The sequence below is a fragment of the Mirounga angustirostris genome, unplaced genomic scaffold (genome assembly GCF_029215605.1).
Source record: "Mirounga angustirostris isolate CCGP_5_RB_7025 unplaced genomic scaffold, mMirAng1.0.hap1 SCAF_3, whole genome shotgun sequence".
NCBI classification, from domain to species: Eukaryota; Metazoa; Chordata; class Mammalia; order Carnivora; family Phocidae; genus Mirounga; species Mirounga angustirostris.
The window spans coordinates 16,468,425-16,486,867 of NW_026991711.1; the positions used below are offsets into that span (position 1 = coordinate 16,468,425).

Sequence of the window (18,443 nt, forward strand, 5' to 3'; positions counted from 1 at the left end):
TCCATTGCATGTATATACCACCTCTTCTTTATCCATTCATCAGTTGACAGACACTCGGGCTCTTTCCATAGTTTGGCTATTGTTGATAATGCTGCTATAAACATTGGTGTGCATGTGCCCCTTTGAATCAGTATTTTTGTATTCTTTGGGTAAATACTTGGTAGTGCCATTATGGTTGTAGGGAAGTTGTATTTTTAACTTTTTTTTTTTTTTAAAGATTTATTTATTTATTGGGGGGGGGGGGCAGAGGGAGAAGGAGAGAGAAACCCAAGCAGACTTTGTGCTGAGCCTGGAGCCCGACACAGGGCTTGATCTCATGACCCTGAGATCATGACCTGAGCCCAAACCAAGAGTTGGACACTTAACTGACTGGGTCACCCAGGTGCCCCTCTATTTTTAACTTTTTGAGGAACCTCCATATTATTTTCCAGAGTGGCTGCACAAGTTTGCATTCCTACCAATAGTGTAAGAGGGTTCCCCTTTTTCCACATCTTTGTCAACATCTGTTGTTTCCTGTGTTATTATTTTTAGCCATTCTGACTATCTCATCATGGTTTTGATTTGTGTTTCCCTAATGACGAGTGATGCTGAGCATCTTTTCATGTGCCCGTTAGCCATCTGTATGTCTTCTTTGGAAAGATGTCTATTCATGTCTTCTGTCCACTTCTTAATTGGATTATTTATTTTTTTGGGTATTGAGTTTGAGAAGTTCCTTTTTTTTTTTTTTTTTTTTGTAAAAAGAGAGAGAGAGAACAGGGGTGGGAGGGCCAGAAGGAGAGGGAGAGAATCCCAAGCAAACTCCTTGCTGAGTACGGAGACTGACATGGAGCTGGATCCCATTACTCTGAGATCATGACCTGAGCTGAAATCAAGAGTCAGACACCCAACAGACTGAGCTCTCCAGGCGCCCTGAGTTTGCTAGGTTCTTTATAGATTTTGGATACTAACCCTTTATCAGAACGTCATTTGCAAATATCTTCTCCCATTCCACAGGTTGCCTTTTAGTTTTGATGATTGTTTCCTTCGCTGTGCAAAAACTTTTTATCTTGATGAAGTCCCAATAGTTCATTTTTGCTTTTGTTTCCTTTAGCTCTGGAGATATGTCTAGTGAGAAGTTGCTACCATTGAGTTCAAAGAGGTTACTACCTATGTTCTTCTCTAGGATTTTGATGATTTCCTACCTCACGTTTAGGTCTTTCATCTATTTTGAATTTATTTTTGTATATAGTGTAACAGAGTGGTTCGGTTTTATTCTTTTGCATGTAGCTGTCCAGTTTTCCCAACACCATTTGTTGAAGAGACTGTCTTTTTTCCACTGGATATTCTTTCCTGCTTTGTCGAAGATTAGTTGGCCATATAGTTGTGGGTCTATTTCTGGGTCTTCTATTCTGTTCCATTGATCTATGTGTCTGTTTTTGTGTCAGTACCATACTGTCTTGATGACTACAACTTTGTAATATAGCTTGAAGTTCGGAATTGTGATGCCTCCAGCTTTGCTTTTCTTTTTCAAGATTTGGCTATTTGGGGTCTTTTGTGGTTCCATACAAATTTTAGGATAATTTGTTCTAGCTCTGTGAAAAATGCTGGTGGCATTTTGATAGGGATTGCCTTAAATGTAGACTGCTTTGGGTAGTACCAAAATGGTTTAATTTAAATGGGACTGTCTCTCTTAATTGTCTAAACCCATCTGTAGTATCTGGCATGTTATTCCTGAGGGGAAATGTTCTTCTCTTCTTCCGACACCAGGACTTTCTTATAATATTGTGATTTCCAGAGCTTATCACAGCACCTACACCTTGGTAAAATTCATACATTTTCAATGAATTACATTAATAAGCTATTTTAATTGTTATGGCTCCTAGTACTTGTATTTTGTTACTATTTTTATCATGAAATTATTTATTTATTGACTGCAAAGTACTTTCTAAATATAACATCCACACTACCATCATAAAAGCAGCAAGCATGTATTATTTATGCTGATTTTAAAGTTGTAAACATAGACGCATTATTGATAATTTCGAAAGGCTTACCTATTCTTCCTAACACTGTAAATTACTGAAGTAACCTACATTGAATAATCATCGATTACAGAAGAAAATACACTAGCCACAGAAGAACTATAAAAAGGTTTCATTCACCTAAGACCTTTCAGTGGTCCTTTTCATTTCTGGATGACTCCAAAGCAGTTAACTCCAATTAAGAGATCACCATAAAAGGCACAAGACAAATGAGTCAGGTGATAGCTACAACAGGTGGTCTTACTTTATATCATAAATTCTTTCCCCAAAACAAGCAGCTAAATAGAATACCATTTCTCTTGTAAATTACATCCATGGTAAATTCTTCAGAATAGTTTTCCATTGTGATCAGAGAATGCTGTCAATGGATGGATTTCATAGACTTCATTTCATCAAATTTGATGATAAATTTTTTCAGCCTTATAGTCCATCAACCACATTTATTGAAAATTGACTCTCTGTTTACTGCTTTCTAGGCATTGCATTGTTAATGCAAAGCTGTTTACTCAGGTGAATGAACCAGCTAAGAGGCTCTTCATCCAAAAACGACAGTCTGTGTAGTAGATATGGCAGGTGTCTACTGATGAAAATATTCTGGTCTTCCTAAAGACTAAAAGCCAGACTTTCTTTTCAAAGTCATGATCCACAAGAAAGAAGGATTTTAGGTTAATGGCTGGATGAATAGGTGGACAGATAGATACATAGACAGAAAGACAAAAAAAAAAAAAGATCCATGACAGTCTTCTGCAATAGTGCAAGTTCTCTGGATCTCAGCTCTACTATTTACCCAAACTGTCTGGAATGAGTCATTGAAATGACTTGCATAGTTGATGTAGTTATATTGACATAATTTACAGTGTTTACCCATAGAAGTCACTTTTATTAAAGCAGAAAGATAGGAAAGTCATGTCTTCCTTTTTTAAATGGCATCAAGACAGGCCAGTGCAGACACGAGAGTCATTTCTACATTGCCTTTTGATAAACAGCTGAAGCTTGGTCTAAGTAGACAACCTGTTAACACCTCTTTATGCAGGCCTCTGTCTGTGTGTTTCACAGTGTTTGACAAGCTGCAATCCATGTTCTCAGTCACGAACGGGTACATATAAGGGAATGAGAGTGGTGTTTTAATAAAGGGACAATGCTAAAGAATAGTGTAGATTCTTTCTCTCCAGGTGACCACATTATCAAAATTTGCTTTTATCTTCATTTGGGAGCTTTGCCTTCCATGCTTACCTGATATTATTCAGCACAGTATGGGGCATGGAAAGTGAATGGTTAACAAGTCACAGACAGCAGTAAATCTGATAAACTCATGAGGACAGCTCAGGGACTTGATCATATCTGCGCAGATGAAGAGAATCAGAGAGGAACGATGGCAAAGTCTTTCTCCACTTGAATGTTTTTCATTAAAATGGTTTTAAATCCACTCCCGACCACACACATAGCCCAGAGCTTAAGAAACAGTATGTTATCAATAACTTTAGAAACCCCTGTATATCTCTCCTTTATAAAATCTCCAAACCTAACCCCCAAAGGTAATGACCATCTGATGTTTGTGTTTACAATTTAAAATTTTTTTCTCATATATATTTTTATTCTTAAATACTGCATTGCTTCATTTTACATTATTTGAATTTTATATAGATTGTCTGTATGCTTTGGTGATTTTTTTTTCTCTCAAAAGGAGGTTTCTGTGATTCATCCACGAGTGTGGCTATAGTTCACTTATTTTCAATGCCCCATAGGATTTCAGGGTGTAAAGAGCTCATGATGTACACAGATGGGACGTTTGTGATCTTTTTACTTTTCATGTTATTGCAAACAGTGCTGCTGTTAACATTCTTTCACATCTACCTGTACATGCGTGTACATGCCTCCCTGGTCCACTCCAGGGGTAGAACGGCAGCTTTAGGATATGCACTTGTTCAACAGTAGAGTTATTTTCCAATTGCTATCCAAAGTGAACATGTCCATTTATCCTTCCACCAATAAAGGATACAAGTTACCAAATCTTATTTTGTCAACACTTGGTACTCGGAAAAAAATAGTCATTCAAAGAGAAAATGAATCCTGGCTAATTGACCACAGATACTCCAAATCATTTAATACTTCTAAGAACCAGATCTCCAGTTACAGTTACTTAAAATTAAGTAGCTCCATTCAGTGCCTAGAAGAAGACAAGGCTTTTATCTATAAGGTGGCAAAGATAAATTTAAAAAATAATTGCGTTGATACCTATAAAGTATTCCTCCATTTTTCTGGTAAGAAAATGCCCTATGATATCATGTCAAAACATTTGTGTCAAATGGCTGTGTTTTGCCAAAGAGATACATTTTCCAGTCAAAACACTTAATTAGAAGCTATTAACGACATCTTCCCCAAGATTTAAGAAGCCACTGAAAGAGAAAAGAGAAACTGAAAGAAAAAAAGTATTCTCCAAACCAAGACGCAGGAGATAACCTAGTTTGTTGATCTCCAGTTGGGAATTCTGCCTTGAATTCCTTCCCTCTTCTGCAATCATTTCACCAACTCTAAACCACTCAAGTAATGGACCACAGGGAGGTTTCAGATTTATGAAGGGCTTATACCTCCAACACCATTCTTGCTTCTCCTTTTTATATATTTAGCCCTGTAATATTTTATTCTTATTACAAAAAAATACTTTGGGTGCTGAAAATTATTAGCACACTAATAATCCTAGTAGATCTATTTCTGGTTTAGTCAGCTATAGACCATCTGGTAATCATTAGGTGAGAAAGTTCATTGATAAAAATGCTTAACTCCCTGAGTCATAAAGTATTTTAGAAAAAAAAAATTCTCAGCCTCTTTTAAACCACATTATCTCTATCTGTATCTATTTATCTTTCTACTAGAAGGTGGGGTCCAGATGTCAGCATGGGATTTATGATTTGTGTAGATTAGGGCTCATGAAACTCAGGCCAGACAAGCCAATATCTGCACAGAACAGTCAACATTCCATGATTCCATACCACAAACGACATCACAAACCCACAGCAGTTGCTCAGCAAATGAATGTTGATCATGCAAGGATCAGGAGAAGCATGATCTCAGTGTTCCTCCTCATCATGCTTGGAAAAAAAATGAAAAGTCATACTCTATTGGTGGATGTTGCATGATGTCAACCTCCACGCCAGAAAGACTAGTAGATTCGATTTTGATCTACAAGGACCTCCCACTGAACAGTCAGGGAATGATTAAAAGGGAGATGCCAGTTCTGGGCAGTTGTTAATGCCACCTTCTGAGAATCGGCAGCAGCCTCCCCTGAGGCTTTTTAAATACTTTGCTAGAAAACACTCTCTTACCGCACCAGCACGTCCCCAGGCCAAAATATATACTTCTAAACATTATTCACACTCAGCCAGAATCCAAGTAAACAATCAAGGGTGTTGCATACATCAGTCCCTGCTTTGAATTTCTTACCTTGTGTTTTAAAAGCTGGTTGTGTTTCATTCTTCAACAAAAGCGAAGACTTCAATATGAAGCCACTGTAACTAAAGTTACCGATTTTTTTTTTTTACAAAAAAGCTATCTGTTCAAGAATATATGGGATACATATATATTTCTTGTACTTCTCTATATTTTACAGATTTTCCCAGATGACCACATTTCCTCTTGCTATTCCACCTGGCTCATTCCTTATCAATCCACTTTTGGGGCTCTAGTTCCTTTGGTATCTAGAATATTGTTGATTTTCAATTAAAAAAAAAACATTGATTTTTACATCAGAATCATATGTCCTTTATATTATTAAGTCCCATGTGATTACCTTTTTAGAGCCTTCTTGAAAATAGTCTTTCCATATGCTCACATAAACTCGGTAGGAACAGGTAATTTAAAAATGGATTGCTATGAAATTTATAAATAGTGCCATGGAGAAACATTTTTTAAGGGTATACACAGTTTTTATGCAAGATGTAAATACTGAGGACATCAAAGTGAAGAAAAAAGAAACATGGTAGGATGGTACCAATAGTTATGAGAACTATGTGACTCTTTGTCACACCCCTGCAATAAGAAAGTAGTTTTTGTCATTAATCTTTGTACAAATATGACCTTTTTAGGCCACATAATACCAGATTCCTGTTAGCTATTGTTTTTACTTTGCCTCTTAGAGTAAACCATCTTTCAGTTTATTTGTTGGGTTGACCTCATAAATGGGCAAGCCCAACTCATAAGAACAGTTGAATGTCAAGGAAGAATTTAAACATGAGGCAAATATCCTATACACAGGAAACAGTCTATGTTTAAAGCAAGCAGTGGAGAAAGACCCCTTGCATTAAAGGTTTAGAGACATCCTCAAGGAAAGGCATGACGTGGATTAGCGATTTATCTTGCTTTTAAGCCCAATGCAATACATGACATTGAATTACAAAGCTAATGGATAACAAAGGGAATTCTCCGCCAGAATCTATACTTTGTATTCCTTATTCCTCCCTAATCCAGTTCTACAGGTGTTAGCAAAGGGATCTTCCTCCACTACTAAGGAATTTGGCCACTTTCACAAGAGTGATAAAGAAGAAGAAATGCCAGGAGCTGGTGTCCTGAACAGCCCCTTGTCTCTACTTGCAGACCTCAGGAAGACTATCGCCTTGTGACTTCCTCGAGGATTATAACCTCCGGATGGACTGTTTCATGACTATTTATCGTTCTGAAAACTCTGATCACAAGTGCCAAGTGGTCATGGTTACAAAACACCTGTTTCCGCACCGTTCCTGATAAAAGCTTCTCTACTATATCGCTGATAAATATTGACATTATGTTCCAAACATGGAATGGATTGAAATCTTGTCTTCTCTCACACAAAGTAAGGAAAAAGAAAAAAAAAAAACAATTAAACCTTGACATTTATCTGATTTCTCTAAGAGCAAGGACTGCTGTAAGGGAGAACTTTCACCTTGATTTTTTTTTTTTTTTTTTAACGGTTGTTTAAAAACAGAGCAAACGAGGAAAACCAATTAGAAAGAGAGCAGATTTTCAATTACCTTGGAAACTCGGTTTGCAACTTCTCTGCCCACAGTTAGCCCCTGGACAAAAGTCCGGGCAGCAATGAAGGCGCGGGTGACCTGAATTTTCAGTTTCCGGGGTACATCTCCAAAGGGCTTCAGCTGGTCTGTGTATTTGCTCACACATTCCAGGTAGTCCTCGCTGAAGTGATACTGTGGGTTTATCAGCTGGAACATCCGTTCCAGGAGCCGAGCCCAGAAGTCATTGAGCATCTCCTCCAGATTTACATTGCCCCCGGTATAATATCTTTTCAGCTCCGTGAAAAGGTCCTGGAACACTTCTGAATTCTGCATGTACAGCATTCCGTAGGTCCGTACAAACATATCATTCAGTGACTTCTCTGCATTCTCCAGGAGCTCTCGGAAAAATTCTGCAAAGAAAACAAGAACACGGTCATAAACTGGTAAGATCTGGAATGCCCAATGCATCTACTTAACTTAGAAACAATGGTTTCTAAAGGTCTTTTTCATACAAAAATATATCCTGTGATTAAGGTATCAATGAACCAGTGATAATATTTTACAGAAGTTTTGCCCTACATCTATGATCTTCTATGAGTCAAAGAGAACAAGACCACATGATTTCCACTTGAAAGAGCATTCGTTAACATTAGGAGTATACCATTTACTACTCCTCCAAAGTAGCTGGGTTCTTCTTTCATTTATTGTTAAATTTTAGGAAATCTTAATTTGATACAAACTCAAATCAAAATATGTTGCAAAGTATTGTCATTAACATAATAACAAATGCATACTGATAAAAACTTTTGCTCCAGCCTATTTACAAATCTGTACTAACACTAAATTCAATTAAACTGCTGTTACTTGGAATAGTTCATAAATGGGATATTTAAATTAGTGTAATATTTTGGACTCTTTGTAGTTGCTATATATAGCAATCAGTTATCAGTGTTAAGAGATTCATAATGCAATTAAATTCACTTAATACCAAAACTCTAATGAACATAATTTAGATTGCCATAATGAATCGGAAAGTTATGAAGTACTTTGCATTATCATTATAAATATAAACTATCATTTTATAGAATTTGAATAAAATATAGGGCCTTCTGCCTAAGAAGTTCTAACTGAAAAAGAGTACACCAAGAACTCTGCTATCCTGCTGCAGAACTTGAATATTAGTGCACTCACTTATAGGATGCAAGAAATTAGAAATTAATGTCACTGGATACTGTTAGCCTCTTTGGGCCTCATATGAGGACACACTTCAAGACATACTTCATGTATGTAAGGACACCTATCCATTTGCACAAATGAGCCTCAGGAGAGTAAGCTCAAGTGTTACCCCATTCTGAGAATGTAATTTGGGGTAGAGAAAAGGCTAAGAAGAGATATTGTGTCCGAGTTTATAAATCCAAGTTCCCACCATCAGAGGGATCGCTTTTTTACCTCTCATAATTCTCTTTGCTCTCTGATACCATGTCCCCTCTCAGCTAATGCAGGGACAAAGCAAGTCCAGGACACCTCAAGGAATCCCAGTAGGAATACAAACAAAAACAAGCAAACAAACAAATAATATCTTTTTTTCTGGAACTCTGGGGGGTTTGCTCCTGAGACACAGAAGGAAAGAAGACATGAATCTCTCTACAGATTCCTTGGAAGCCACACCTCATTTCTGCTTTATCAGAAGACCTTGATTTAGCCACTTCAATTCTGAAGATAGCAACATTGAACCACTGTTGCTATTATTAGATGGTGCCTGTAATGATAAGGATTATTTTATAGTTGTTTTTATTTATTTATTTATTTATTTATTTATTTATTTATTTATTTATTTATTTATTTATTTATTTTTAAAAGATTTTATTTATTTATTTGAGAGAGAGGATAAGAGGAGAGAGAGAGCACATGAGAGGGGGGAGGGTCAGAGGGAGAAGCGGACTCCCCGCCGAGCAGGGAGCCCGATGCGGGACTCGATCCCGGGACTCCAGGATCATGACCTGAGCCGAAGGCAGTCGCTTAACCAACTGAGCCACCCAGGCGCCCTTTATAGTTGTTTTTAAATGAAACCAACCAAAGCATCAAACTGTAAAGAGGACTCTATTCACATGTTTACCTTTTTACTATGAAATATAAATATTTATATTTAGGAAATGTAAATATAAATATTTCCTAAATATAGAAATTCTATTGCTATAGTGGCAGCAAAAAGTGAGGGATTTCCTAAGTCATGGTTTATAAACCCTGTGTGATCTTGTACAAGCAACCAAATATTTCTTATCTTAAATTTTCTCAAATGTAAAATCAGGATAAATGTTATTAAACCTCCCTAATCTTCAAGGGTTCAGTAAGGAAAATCAGCATTGAGGCAAATAGAGTAAATTTTTCAAAGTTTTCAAAGGATCCATTAATCAAAATATTTCTGTATGCTCTATGTCTATGTTATATAGGATTTTATGCAATCAAGAACATTTCAGAATTTTTCAGAAATATTAGTTACCTAGTCTGTCCTAAAATGGAAATGATAGTAAATGATCAATATTAATACTAAAGTATAAAAATGCCATATTAAAATCTTTCATTCTTGAAACCAAGAATGGAAATAGCTTGGCCTCGTTGATAGAGGAGCAGGGTGAAAGGTATTACAGGTTGTGAATGAAACTAACAAAGAATGGAAAAATCACTGAATTGAGAAATACTAATATAATGAGACTGGAAAGTGGATTCTAATCATGAGCTCAGAACAGCCCATTCATTTATCTTCTTTTTGAGGTCAATTATTTTGTTGGACTCAGGAATTAAAGCTTAATTTATTGAATACAGAGTACTGCCTTCAGCAATGAATAGTTAGTAATCAATAGTGTGGTCTGGATTTTCAAAGAGCTTAAAAAAAAGTAAAAAAAAAAAAATCTTCTCACTCTCATTGCTCTGCAAAGGCTGGGGATATAAATGCTTCTCTATGAGGATGAAATTTTTATTTTTTATTTTTTGCTTTTAGTGAAAGTAACATTCCTTAGGCTCTTCCCCTCCTGATACAGGGAACATGAAATATTAGACTTATGCCTGCTTTGAGGCTGAATGGTTAAAAACAAACTGCTCACTTATTGTGCCTTGTGGTTTGCTTCTGTATGCCTAAATTAGTATTCAGAACTGAATAATGAAACCAAGTTCTCATCTTTCAATAAATAGGGCTCAAGAAACTTTTCATTAGATTCTAAGCTTAAATTCTGTCTAAGGGTATGTCATTGTCTCCAAAGTTTGCTATTAGCTTCACTGGTCCTCAAAAGTCAAGTTATTATTCCTTGTTCAAAATCATTATATGGTTTAGTGATCTCACAGTCAAAGTTAATATTTGGTATTGAAAGATGCTAATGTATCAGGCAATTATGACAAATGTTGCTACCTTCAGGTACATTGATCTTAGATGTTATGAAAGATGGGGATCCAAGGTACTGAGGCAAAACTAATGTCCTCCAAAAATAAGTACCCTCATTTCATTTTTAGTCTGCTCACAGACTTAGAATTCCACCTTTTGAAGGTTGACTCTTTGAACAAAGTATTTTATGCTTGGATGAAGATTGTTTCTCAGCAAACCAAACAAGATAAAGATTTGGAAGACAGTTATTGGACCCACTTTGCTGATGAAGTATTATGCCCACACAGCACAGAGAACGAAATTGAAGAGCAGTGTAGGGAAAAAACGATCTCGATCCAGGCTTCGTTTAATCAGCGAGGACAAACCTCACATTGGGTAAAGCCTTGAGTCAACAAAAATTTTCATCTGAAGAAACAGTTGGGTAGAAAAAATGTTTTTGATTTTTTTCTCTTCCCCATTCGCAAAATATACATCAAAGGTTGTTGCTTAGGGCTCTGTTATGCTTCTTAGATGCACAGAAGCACTTTTTCCAGCCAGCATTAGCCTCTGGAAGGATTTTATTCATCTAGAGGGGAGATCTGGACGCAGACAGCTGTTAGCTGCGGGGCAGATTGCTTCAAGTGGGGGAACAATCTTGTAGATAAAACCACCACTGTTCCAAAGGCAAAAAAGAAGTCTGCATGCTGCTGATCGCTTGGAGAAGCCTCTCAAGGGGCGAAAATCAACTCCGAGGAGCCAAAAGTTGCCCTGAGGATATCCGAGAAAGACTTCAAATGAAGCCGCCAAATGAATGGATCAAGATGTAAGGTGCACACAGGGCCGAAGGGAGGTGCCAGCAAGAGGGGAAAGGCAGACAAGAGGCTCTTGAGGAATCTGCAGTCCACAGAAACGGCAAAAGGTTTGCCCAATCAGTCTGGAGATGTCTTGTTAATGCCACCACAGGGAGACTGTGCGTGGAGATTGGATTAAGTGCTGTACGGCATTTACCTAGAAATTGTAGCATTCTCCTACTCTCCTGCTTTCCAAAACACTTCTCATTGAAAGTTTGTTTGAAATGAGTGTTTCAAGATGGTGGCGTAAATTCATGTGATCACAAAACCCAATGACTGTAGGAGCTTTGGTCTCCAGTCAGTGGAGATTATATTTCTATACTTGGTAACCAATAGCTCCTGTCCTGCCATGGGAAGCGGGTATCCTAAGTTTGTTCCATTAAATCCACATATTCATGTTGAGTGTATTTCTCTCCTAATCTCTTCTTTTCTACCCTCCCCTCCACAAAAGCATGTTAGATCGGTTCAGTCAGCCCAGTGTCCAAGGTCTGGTTAAGGAAAGACCCAGAGGAGCTGTCCTGGAGGGTAAAATGGTTGGGAAAGCTGATGTCCGGTAAGGGTTATGATTCACAGATACAATAAAGCTATGACCCTGCCCCCTCCTGTCTCGCCCCATGCCTTTTTCAAGGACAAGTTAATAGGGGTGTCCTTCCTCATTCTGCATACACCTGTCAGTGTTCAGGCACATCTTATGAGATGATTTCTCCTTTCAAAAGTCTCCTTGCTCACATAATAACTGGACAGGACCACCAGGAAAATGCTAGTTAATGAGGAGCATTCATGGAAGAAGAACCATAGCGCCATTTACTCTCTTCTGTGTTAGACTTTGAGGGTGAGAATACATGGTCCCTGAATGGCATATCTCTTCCCACTCTCCAGAGGTGAGACCCTATGAGAAGAGGTGAGCACTGGGGTTGCTCAGAGAGTCCTTGCCACATGAAGTGTCACCTCTGGCATGCTGTAGCTTCCATGGAAAGGACAGTTGGATGTGGTCCTCTATATCCGGGGGTCTCAACCTCAGCACTGTTGACCTCTGTGTACTCACTGCCAACAGCACATCCTTCCCCCAGTACTGACAACCAAACACGTCTCCAGATATTACCAAACGTCCCTTGGGGAGACAAAAATCACTCTTAATCCACCCCTGGAGAGTTACCTTCCTACTGATAAATTCCAGAGGTCTAAAAATAGGATATCAAAACATTCAGAGAAAAGACCAGAACATTTATAGAGACAGCCCCACAATTTATTTTTGAGATAAATTTGAGGATCTGTGCTCTCAGTGAAAGCAGTTGAAATACACATTATACTCGTGGGTTACATTGTTGGTGGCCAATATTACCAATTCCATGTCTGGTGCCCATTATATGGCAGGGGTTTAGAAAGTGGTAACTAGTGAGTGAATAAATAGATGGAGGAACATGAGCGTCCAGTGAAATGCACCTTGATTCTATTTGGTCTGGGCTCTTCTTAGATAATGATATAACTTCATGGGCCCACCTTCGAGGGAGAGAGATGCTACAGGCCATTGTAGAGTAGGACATAACTGATATGGCATCCTGACATCCTCCAAACTCTTGTACAGTAAAACAGACACAAACATTCATATTCTCCCATGCTCCAAGTTCCTGTGCATCTCTACCTAGAAGGCCTCACGGCCCCTGTCCAAAAATATGTTCATTATCAAGACTGCCTTACCAGACCCTCACTTCCTCTCTGACACAGCTCTCTCTGTCCCGAGCAATGCTTTGCTTGGCTTCATTACTGCCTCTCCTGCTGCTAGCCTTGCTGGACCTTGACCTCATAGCTTGTGATCTCACCACGCTGACTGCATTCAAGTTTTCCTGCATCCTTCACCTAAGCAATGCCCTGCATGCTATGTTTGAATGAACTCCCAAGCTGCTTTTGAATCTATAATAGATATTCTATTACATTGTTTTAGCAGTTTTTCCTAAATATCGGTTGTGCTTTTCTGTAAGAAACAGAAACCCTCAGTATACATTTTTAAAAATTATGAGGTTGAAATTATATCAAATTATTTTCAAAATAACAAATGGTTCAAAAAGAGAGCCTATTATGAGACAATGTTTCTGTAAGCAAAAATTCTTTTATTATTTATGACTTCTTTATCTCTTAATTCATACTTTCTCTTGCTGTGTGTGTATATGTATGTTTCTATAGATTAAATTTATTATATTATAATAAGCAATATGATTTACTCAGTCAGTTCATCCCAGGAATCAATAAGCTATATAATTTCAAAGTGATTCTAATAATAGTAATCTACATCTTTCCTGTTTGAGGGATTATTTAACCAAATTTCTGTCAGATAAGTAAGAGCTCCCCACCCCCATCATAAACTGTTTTACTTTTTTTTTTTAAGATTTATTTATTTATTTATTTATTTATTTATTTATTTATTTGAGACAGAGAGAATGAGAGAGAGAGAGAGCATATGAGAGGGGGGAGGGTCAGAGGGAGAAGCAGGCTCCCTGCCGAGCAGGGAGCCCGATGCGGGACTCGATCCAGGGACTCCAGGATCATGACCTGAGCCGAAAGCAGTCGCTTAACCAACTGAGCCACCCAGGCGCCCCATCATAAACTGTTTTAAAATGCAATCAATATGGTAACATAATATCTTCATTATTTCCATTTGCTTCTGTTACAATTTTGGAGGAAAGTCAAAATGCCAAACCTTAAATGAAGAGGACAAATGGATTTGAAACGATCAAATTACCATCATGGTAATTTCAAATCTAGCTAGAGATAGAGCTGAAATAGTTGCCTGATATATAATGAGCATCACACACTATGTAAGGCATGGTGTTAATGGATTTACGCATACTTTATGCAAATCAGATATTAGTATACCTAGTTTGCAGACGAGGAAACTGAGACTCAGAAATAAGCAAGTTGCCCTAGACCATTCAACTAGCATGCCACCCAGAGCTCCACACCTTAGGAGAAAGGATGAATTCTAAGGAAGAACAAGAAAGTGGGGTGGCTTTGTAGTTTTTTGTAAGGCAAAGTTTCACACTGTGATTTGAATGATTAATTCCAATTAATTCTGAGGATACTGAGTAAAACCATATATAAATAAAAATTGCAAAATGCATTCTCAAGTCAAATCTAAATTATTTATTACAAATAATTTTCATGTGTGATTACTTTTTCCACTAATACTAATTAGTTCACGTAGATAACTGAGACCGGAAGGCATCCTCATATCCCTCAGGTTGGTCTATCTTCTTCAAAGGGGTAGCTTCTAGTAGAAGAAAACCACTCACAGATCCTGGGATTACAGCTATCGTGCATAGAACAGTGGCACACAAAAGGAGGCTAAAATTATTTGATTAAATATGTGTCTCATTTCTGATATATGCACACATATATTGTATATATTATTTTATCCTATGTGTACATTAGCAAGTATACACATCCATGAACACATTCATTCACCTATACATTTAACTGTTTGAATAAAATACAATAAAATGCCAATGTTAACAGAGAGGAATTACCAACAGAGACTTTATGTGGTTCAAAATACCCCAAATATTTAATATCCATGCCTTTACAGAAAAATTTTGCCAATCCCTGGCATAAAGGGTCAGAATTGTAAGTGAAATGTTTGGAGATAAATTAATTCAACAAAATGTATTATGCCTTTAATATCTTGTAGGTAGGAAGACTAATTATTAGTCTGTTATCTCTAAGTAGTAGAATAAAAGTTTCTTTTCTCCATTATTTTTTTATTTAAATTCAATTAGCCAACACATAGGACATCACTAGTTTCAGACGTAGTGTTCTTATGTGTTAAAATTTGCTTTAACCAACGCTGCAGCCCATTCATCTCTTTATATTCCCTTGCAAGGTAACTAAAATCCAACAGTAAATTCTTAAATAGCTTTAATGATTTAGAGGATTTAGGTGACTTCAGTGATTTTAGAGTAGACACCCCTAAATTTTTCTAATGTTGTGGTTTAAGGAGCCCCTGGACATTTTCAGGAGGAGAAAATCCCACAGTAAACCCAGCATATAAAATAGACAGTATAAAATGAAAAAGGAAAAGAAAAAAATATATAACACCAATAAAATTATAAAGATAATTTTATAATTTTCCATTTTAACTTTTCCTTTATGGTAAATAATAAAAATAGAAATTTAAACTATCTTTTAACATTTTACAAGGCCTTATAACAAAATACAATCCTTACCATAAATCTAGAAAAATTATTTTTAGAAAATAATAAATATATCTGCTATCAAAAATATTATAATACATAATTCAAAAATTGCTCACTATGTTAATCCAAAGGTTATTTTTATTATATTACTCCCACTGTGTTTTGGAAACTCTTATAAATTAGATCTTAAATAAGTGAAAACATAAGGGGTCTAGGGAAATACTTCTAGCCAATCAATCAAGAAAACCAAGGATATAATAATGCCTTTTTAAATGCATTATTTAGGTCAATTGGACATCACCACTTTATATTTTTCCAATGCATCTGATCTAATCAACTAGACTTTTCCATGAAGAAAATTTTAATGAAAGGTCATCATGAGTGTTTGTTAAAAATAATCAATACCTCGCAAAGTCCTTCCATTTAATACTACTAAATTAAGTCACCTGAAGAGAATAAATTCCGGGAGACTTCTCAGATTCAGGGGTGTAATTCAGTTTCAAAAGGAAAGTTCCCTGGAATACAGCCCCTATGTAATTGGTTGATATAGGGAGATTTGAAGGAATAAGGCCGTTTATAGAAATTGTTGGCTTGAAAGCACATTTCCCAAGGTTAAACTTTTTTTCCCCTATACTTAGTGATCCTTTACACATTAGATTGATAAATGTTTTATTTCTTGGTAGGTTATTTCTCCAGAAGATACCGTTTAAAGTGCGAAAGACTGATTAGGCCATTTATGTTCATAAGGTGGTATAGATAAACTATTAATTCTAGAAATCATGAATTAAATTTGACATCTGCTGACAGTTGCTGCCAAAAGCAAACAACTGTTTTGAGCCTGCAGAGGATGTTTCCATCTCACCCTAAGCAATGCACATGAAATTAAAAGCTGAGATGCTTCCAAGTTCACTTTCCTCATTGCACAGCTCCTTTGTCTTGGCCTACAGATAACGCCTTTAGGCCTTGCCCATAACCCATTTTTCTTTCAGAGATGACATGATGCACAGGGTGTTTAACCCATTAGGAACCAAAATTATAGATTTTAAAATCACTTCCAGGGCGCCTGGGTGGCTCAGTTGGTTAAGTGACTGCCTTCGGCTCAGGTCATGATCCTGGAGTCCCGGGATCGAGTCCCACATCGGGCTCCCTGCTCAGCAGGGGGTCTGCTTCTCCCTCTGCCTTCTTCCCTCTCGTGCTCTCTGTCTCTCATTCTCTCTCTCTCAAAATAAATAAAATCTTAAAAAATAAATAAATAAATAAATAAATAAATAAAATCACTTCCAACTTTTTATTTGCCTTAATTGAAAAAAAGCAAGGGTTTGTTGTTTTGTTTGTTTTTTTAGGTTTCCAAATTTGGATCGTCTACTTTTCCATTCACAAATCCAGTTCTTTGTCCAGCTCCCCTTATTTCTTCACCTGCCTACTTGTGCCGGGGGTGGAAAAAAATCTGCCAATACCAAATAACCAGGGGTGGACTCTGGGAAGTGGGGCCAAAGCTAATACGTAGGTGAAAAGTCAGTGATAAGGACCTGGCGTTATTGCAACAAGAGATTATGCAGGTGCTTAAGGAGAGTAAGGAAGAACATTCAAATGAAATGGACTTCTCTTTTTCAGAGAATTAGGTGGTTCTCACCCTTGGTTGCCCATTAAATTCACTTAAAAGAATCCTGGTGGCCAGGTTGCTTTCCAGACTAATGAAATGATAATCTCGGGAGTGGGATCCAGGTATCAGTATATTTTCAAGCTCCTCACGTGATCTCAATGTGCAGCATTTTTCTATTCTCCAATACTTTCATTTTAGTCAGTGCCTGGCGGTGGATATATGAACAGGGAAGGAGGAATGATGATGGAGGGAGGAGTTATATCATACATCAGCCCCGATTCTCTTCCTCTTCCCTTCCTTCACTATGCTCTCTTTTCTCTTTTCTCAGACCCATGTTCTGGTCTCCGGAAGAAAGCACACCATCGGTCAAAAGGTGGAAAGTAAGTGAGGTGCACTGGCCATGGTCTTGGGGGATAAGAGTGTGCTAGTCTTTTCGCCTTTTTCCTGTATCTCTTTTTCCTTTTCCAGCACCTAAGACTCACTCCCTAGGCACCCTCTTCTTTGATAACAGGACAATGAGCTTATCCCATGATGAGCAAGGAAGGGTGCAGCCTGGGAAGAGAAAGGAATAGAGTCTGGTAACACCCGAGCTAATTAAAGCCGAAGGCAAAGGGAATGCCTACCAGACTAACTAGGGTTTAAGTACATAATGCAGATTTAAGTACATAACACAGAAGGAAGACATGAAGTGTACTGGGAAATTCTGAGTTGTGAAAGCACGATTAAATATAAAATTTGTAATGAAACTATTATAGCCAAATTTAATGTTGAATTGTTAAGTTACATCCTTTTGGGTCCATGAAAAACCTGCAATGCTGAAAAGATACAAAAAGTCCTGGAATAACAAGTTTACTATGTATGCTCAAGTGATGTCTAAATTAAAATGAAAGCAGAAGTCAGTGCCAAGTATGAGTTTTTAAAAAATAAATTGAATAATAATGTATTAATATATTCTGCTATATGTTACCTTTGCTTTTCGAGTCGTCTTTATATTTTGTACAAGAAGAATCTTAACTACTGTGATATTTATTACTTAAGTATTTATTTATTTACTTATTTACTTACTTTGAGAGAGAGGGAGCACGTGAATACCCGAGCAGGGGGCGCGGAGAGGGAGAGAGAGAATGTTAAGTAGGTTCCATGCCCAGTGTGGAGCCCAGAGCTGGGCTTGATCCCAAGACCGTGAGATTATGACCTGAGCCGAAATCAATAGTCAGATGCTTAACCGATTGAGCCACCCAGGAGCCCCAATTTATTATTTTTTTTTTAAGAAAAAGTGAAATGCAGGATGCCACAGTAGAAAAGAACACTAATAAAAGGAAATAGTTCAATTATGAAGATAAGGTTAAAGATTTATGTGCAAAAATATTCCTCTTATTATTTACATTAGCAGAAAAGGGAAACAACTTAAAAATCCTTAAGGAAGGATATACTCATACTG

General features: G+C 37.3%; 1 protein-coding gene across 2 annotated transcripts in view; it reads right to left on the bottom strand.

Annotated features, from left to right (window-relative positions):
- GPC6 (glypican 6) overlaps positions 1-18,443 on the bottom strand; it is a 1,081,278-nt gene that overhangs the window by 525,449 nt on the left and 537,386 nt on the right. For both annotated transcript variants that reach the window (XM_045869601.3, XM_054506389.2), the window contains exon 3: positions 7,025-7,416. In XM_045869601.3, coding sequence (XP_045725557.1) covers positions 7,025-7,416 — 392 coding nt within the window. The remainder of the gene's footprint in view (positions 1-7,024; positions 7,417-18,443) is intronic.